The 6,444-nt window shown below is 44.8% G+C and overlaps 1 protein-coding gene across 5 annotated transcripts in view; it reads left to right on the top strand.

Annotated features, from left to right (window-relative positions):
• The window catches only part of DNM2 (dynamin 2), a 109,372-nt gene that overhangs the window by 79,636 nt on the left and 23,292 nt on the right, over nt 1-6,444 (top strand). For all 5 annotated transcript variants that reach the window (XM_018569538.1, XM_018569535.1, XM_018569533.1 and 2 more), the window contains one exon: nt 2,932-3,045. In XM_018569538.1, coding sequence (XP_018425040.1) covers nt 2,932-3,045 — 114 coding nt within the window. The remainder of the gene's footprint in view (nt 1-2,931; nt 3,046-6,444) is intronic.

The following is a 6,444-nucleotide window of genomic DNA, read 5'->3' as shown; positions in this document are numbered from 1 at the left end:
AGATGCAAATGAGAACTTTCTAATGAACTCCATCTTGAAGCGTGGTTTCCCTTCTGTGGCTAAAGAATGGTTTGTCTTGTTGCAGAATCGCAATTCAGGATGGCTTTGAACCTGTTGAGCTTGCTGTCCTGTCTCCGCTGCCTGCCTCATCTCACAATCACCTGTCACACATTACAAAGTCGGCTTTGTCTTCACAAGGAAGGAAATGGCACTGTGTACACCAAAAATAATAAGGGCAATGTCAGGGCTGAGTCCTGCATCTATTGAAAGGGGGGCAAACTATGAATGCCACCTTTACACTGTAAGGGAGTGTTACCCTTCTGTTTGTCACTTCCCTTACACACCTGACAGTGTGTGTGTGTCTCCATTGGCCTGGTGTAATAAGGCTTTATTGATCCTAAGATGATGCAATATTGATCCTAAGATGATGCAAGGCAGAAATTATCTTATGGTCATGTTCACATAGGCGGCAATGGAGTGGTAAAGCCAGGTAAGCTTTGGCAGCTCCAGTATTTCATATTTATACGTTTTGAAGCATGCAAAGCAATAGGCTTGCTGTATAGCCTATCTGCGGATAAAAAAAACCTCCCCGTGCAGTGGGGCTACCTCAGCACTGCAAGGGTTAACTGTTTATTTTTGTCTGTGGGGATTCTTTAAAGCAGATTTACTTACCTGATCCATGCTCCAAGACCGGCGCCTGCAGCCTCTTCTCCCATCTGCTCCAGCAGTCAGAGGGCCACTGATGTTTTCATGTCTAATACAGGCTCCATTGCCCTGTGTTATAAGAGAGGATGTCGAGGGACGGTCCACATACAGAGCGAAGGTCAGTGCCGACCGCCAGGGGAGCAGAAATCAGGCACGTTAAGTTGACCAAACCAATTATGAGCGTTGATCAAGGGATCTCCTACTGTCTTTGTATTCTGACAGTGGCTCACGGCCGCTGTCGGAATACCTGAACAGAGTGGCAGCTGATTGGCTGCCCGCTCTGTTCGTTGAAAGACTTTCCGACCGGTTCTTTCGATCAGCTGATCAAGGAAGACCGGCCGAAATTCACACAGTGGGTGCCACTGTTGGCACCCTTTCGTACCGCACCCCTCGATCAGCTGATGAACCAGCCAAATTCTCAGTGTATGGCCAGCATAACTCTGATTTGCATAATCCTCCCTGACAAAAACAAGCAGTTAACCCTTGCAAGGGAAGGAGGTATTTTTTGTATCCGGAGTTGACACGTCCCTCCCAAGCAGCTCTGATTTGCGTTTCCTTGGTGCAGCCAAAAGAAAATATACGGTACTTCCAGTATGGTGGCCCATATGATTTGCTCCTCTTCCTCTAATGTGGGTGCTGTGTAGATGGCTCAGTGATGTCACATGTGGACATGTCCTCAGCCCCCTGTAAGCTCCTACTAGAGCACGCTTCAACAGTGCTTTGTTTCCAGTGGCTGAACAGAGTGGTGGAGGAACAAAGAAAGGCTAAATATATGCTGCTGTGGGACATGTTCCTTTTGTTTTACTGCTTCATAGCACAGGTTTCCTTTATGGGTGCAGGTTATTGAAGTATTTTGCACGCTGATTCATATTCAGTGTTGAGAATCCCCTAATAATAGCTGCACTGTGCAGGAGCTGATGTCTGACATTGCCCTGAGCCAACATTGGCTAAAATTTCTCCATGATCATTGGGAACTGTGGACTGCTTGCTGGAAATAATGTGAGGGGAAACTGGTATGTATGATCTTAAAGGAGAGGCATTTCAATGACTATTCTGCCACTTGGTGTGTCTGCTTGGTTTAAAGATTGGTGGGATTTTTGGGGGCTTATGCTGAATTAAGGCAAATTTCTGTAAAAGGTTTGACACTCCTCGTCCACCCAGGAACCATCCTTCTTTTTCACAGCTCCCAGGTGTAACCAAGACAGGGTGCTGCCTAATATATACGTATTGGTGGGAAGGAGGAAGGTGGAGGATTTAGACTCTGTACAGGCTGCCAATGATGGCAGCCTGAAAACCATAGCTTTTTAAGTGTATTGTTTCAGGCCTACTCCTCATCCTCCCTGTTTGCAGCAAGCAAAGCTGCAGAAGTCTTGGGTTTGAGAATTGGCTGTCATATACCACCTCCATAATATTACTGCAAATTAGTGTTGAGGAAATTAGGTGGTTCATGTTGCCCATATATTACTCCTGCTTAAGGGGAGTGCCAGACAGAATCTAAATGGTTGATGTAAGTAGCCATAACAGTCCACCCACTATGACAAAATGAAGGTCAGAATGTGGGCAGTTTTAATTCTGATCGTGCTTAGAGGGCTAGCGTGCAACAACCATGTAGAATTCGCATTTCTGCAGCTTAGGGAAGTTTAATTCGATTCATGATTGCTGTATTTTATGAATATCATTACCCATTTGCACTAGGTTAATTAAAACAATCTTAGTTTTAGGGGCTGATTTATAATACGTTTGCACAGCTATATGCTGTGCAAACTTGTTATAAATGAACCCCTTTAAGTGGATCTTTGAATGCACTCTTGTCAATCGAATTAACCCAACAGTTAATGCAATTGACAGACCCTTGTAACAGGCTTACTACCGGGATCATTATGCCCATTGTTCTATTTCATTACAGAATCTAGCAGACTCATAGCTTGCTTGAAGCATTTGTGGCTAGGTTTGTAATCTTCGTTAAACTTGGAGTGCAGATTGATCCATTGTATTGCTGATCGAAACCAGTAGTCTTTCATTTTCTTACCTGTATTGGTGTCGGGTAGGATGAGATTGCAAGGGACAAAAAGGACCTCATTTTACTATATAGCCGAGGGCTGGTGGCACAAGTTCTTCATTTTAATGAAGGTCCAGTCCCATTTCAGCACTAGGATATAATAGAGAGGTGCCTCCCTTTGTTCCCCAGCCCCCATGTTGTACTTTTCCCCTTCTTTCTCTCCGCAGGTGATCAGAAGAGGTTGGTTGACCATCAATAACATCAGCATCATGAAAGGAGGCTCCAAGGAGTATTGGTTCGTACTGACGGCAGAATCCTTATCCTGGTATAAAGATGATGAGGTAAAGTGGGACATTGCGGGGAAAACTAATGATGTTTTGTTTTGGGTTCTGTGTCTGACAGTGTCTCATTTGTAATGCTGAACTCCAGGCAGCTAGAATAGACACACATTAATGCTGCTATGTATTGATGAATACATCAATACTTGTATGTGTGTATGTATATAATATATATAATTTTATGCAAGCAGTGTACCTGAATTTGACTTGGTTTTAGCCTCTTTTAATCCTTAGACAACAGAGCTCAGATTGGTAAAGGGAGAAGCAGCACAAGGAGCCAGCCAGCTGTGTTAACAAAGCACATGATGATAGGAGGAGAGAACAGAGTGACAGAGAGATGAACTCGTCTGCCTGCTGCTTCTCCTTTCACTGTCCATTGACAGGCTGGAGAGGGAGAAGTCCTGTAAATGTTTAATGAATCTCAGGACTAGATCAAGCAGGTACAGCTGCTTCCTCTAATGCATTTTACCCGAGTATGTGGATGTTTGCCTGGAGTTCAGCTTTATATTATTATATGAACGCTTTACCCATTCTTAAAATGAATTTGTGTAATTTAATAAACCCTTGTATGTAGTGTAGTGCCATGTACTCCCAGTGTGTCTCCTGACCATCGCTGTGCATATAATGGTGAATCCATGTGTTACTGAGAACCAAGATTCATTGTAAAGCAAAGGTAAGCAACTTTGACACTCCAGCTGTGGTGAAACTACAAATCCCATGATGCCTCTGAGTCATGCCCATTGGTGTTCAAGTGTCTTGCAGTGCATGGGACTTGTAGTTCCACAACAGCTGAAGTGCTGAGGTTGCCTGCCCCTGTTTTAGTGCACTGCTGGCTCCAGAAGACAGGGCTGTATTTTTCTGGAGTCCACAGTCTGGCAACCTCTGCACTCTGGCTGTTGTGAACTACAAATCCCACTATGCCTCTGCCTCGGGGAGTCGTGTCTGTGGCGGTCAGTCTTGCAATGTCTCATGGGGCTTAGGTTCTTCAACAGCTGGAGTGCTACGGTTGCCTACCCCTTTTGTAGTTGATCGGCGGCTCCAGAAGACTGGGCTATTTTTTCCTGGTGTCTATGGCTTGGTGAATCTTGGATATTACTGTCTTTCAGTGGGATGGGGTGGGGGTGCTGTTTACTAAAGAGAGAAGCAGTGCTCCCGCTGAACCATCAGCAAAACACATTCTGGGGTTACATTTTTCCAGTACAAAACAGAAGGTAAAATCGTAGGGGTTTCCTATGTACATATATATTTATTTGGCTATATATCCAGTTTTGATATTTCATGAGACTTCTGTCCATTCTATTTTGTGATCTTTGTTTTCTCTAATGTAGTATAGTAGACGCTTAACTTGAAAATGATCTTCATCTGCCCTGTATGTCGTAGGGTTTGCTGACAGGTTAGGGTGACTCCAGCAGCCATTTTGTTCTGTGCACATATGGAGTCTCCGTTTTATGGTGATTCCTCATGATCAGTGAAGTAAAAAGTGGGACAAGGAAGGCACAGTGGCTTGGAGAATCATTAAAGGATGATAAAACCAAGCTGACCGAATGAGGAAGGGACAGTTGTTGATATGCAGAGCCGGGGTAACTGACACGGATGACATTTGCAGTCTCCCCTAACGTAGAGAAGAATAAGTCACCAGCACACCAGAGGTCCACTTTATCCTCCCGTCTTTAATCAACATCAAATAAAAATGGCACCACATACAATGCAATGCTATTGTCGCACTATCTTGATCTGATGGCAGGACAGCACAAGGTCTCAAAATGTTGTGTTTTGTATGTGGTGCCATTTTTATCTGATGTCAAATAAAGACGGGATAATAAGTGGATTATGACTGCAATCAACTAATCAATCGATAATGAGAATAGTTGTCAACTATTCTCATTATCGATTAGTTGGTTGGATCCCCCAGCTCTCTCCTCCATGCTGTGAGGAGGGCACAGCAAGCAGTGGGCGGGTGCAATAGTCAGCCTGCTATTGCTATTTGAAATGGCCAAAAGCCGGCTGGCTATTGCACCAGCCCACTACCTGCTGTATTAACATTCAGCTGCCGTCTGCAGAATCTTGCCACAGGCAGGGGTCATTCCCTGGCTGAAACTATTCAAGCACCATGTGCTTACGAAACAATTAAAGAAAAAAAGTAATTTTCGGTTTCGGCCTGTTAAATTCTGCTGCGGGAGGTGCGTTGCAGTGCCATTCATATCAATGGCACCACAAAGGTGCCTCTCACCCACGGTGTAATCGTCCCCACTGGAACGCACCTTACTGCAATGCTGTGTGTTCCAGTGTAGTGCGATTGCAAAAAATTGTGCATGCCGTTTTATTCTGAAGTAAACTTTGTGTATTTTATTTTACATTAAGGGTGGTATTTATTACATTTTTTTCCCCGATTTAATCAGATAAACTTATCGGCCAACTAATTGATTTATGAAAATAATCATTAGAAGAAGCCCTAAAGTGGACCTCTAGTGTGCGTGCTGGTGGCTTAATCTTCTATACGTTGATCCACGCGGTGCCATCCGCAGGCTATTTCAGCTACCACTGAAATATATGAAGTGGGATTCCGGTCTGGAGTGCAATGGGACATTCACATACTCAGGATAAAACAGACACCTAAATGGCATGGAGCTGCTGTGCAGAATAAGAACAGATTTTCTTTAGTAGGCTGCTGTAGAGCTTGGGGGAAAAACAAAATTTGCATTCCAACTGGAGTGTCTCATAGACCACATCTCAAGGCAGACATACACGCACATCTGTTTGCCATGTGTTTCCTGTTATCTCCATTGAGGTCCTGTGCGTGTCTCCTCGTCGACCATTGTCCATCCCAGTTTAACCAGTGTGTAGACTACTGTTCAATCACTATCCAACGAACACGTAGTCTGAACACTGGGAAAACGGGGTCAGGCTCTGAATCGCAGAATCCCAGCCGGCGACGCTCAAGAAAAATTCCTCGCCACTTCCTGTGCCTCGCCGAGCTGCAGAATAGTCGCTTCTTTGTGCCCGTCCGACCGCCAGATGTGCGCCTCCCTTTGTTAGCAGAGTAAAATCTTCAAACTTCTCTAGTAACTCGCCCCTAGCAATTTGGTGACCTTGGCATGTAAGGCTGACTCCGAGGGTCCTGTTAACCATTTAATACACTATCCTCGCTAGACCTGATGTATGAAAACTAGAGCTAGCTAGCAGTCTGGTTAACAAAGAAGACAAAGGGGTTGGATTAGGAAAAGTGGATCAATGAAAGCCAAAAAAAGTGGGGCTGTCTCCTGTAGCATGCAGTCTAAACTCTTCCACGGTCACACAGAATGACAGATGATTCCTTATCGGTTGCTGTGGGAGAAAGCACACTGTAAGATTGGGGAGGGGGGGGGGGGGGGGGGTGGAGAGGGTGAAACGGGAAATGGGGCG

The sequence above is a fragment of the Nanorana parkeri genome, unplaced genomic scaffold (assembly GCF_000935625.1).
Source record: "Nanorana parkeri isolate BGI_ZX_2015 unplaced genomic scaffold, ASM93562v1 scaffold1350, whole genome shotgun sequence".
Taxonomy (NCBI): domain Eukaryota; kingdom Metazoa; phylum Chordata; class Amphibia; order Anura; family Dicroglossidae; genus Nanorana; species Nanorana parkeri.
The sequence above is the reverse complement of the archived record's forward strand: the minus strand, read 5'-3'. Positions and strand labels throughout refer to the sequence as shown.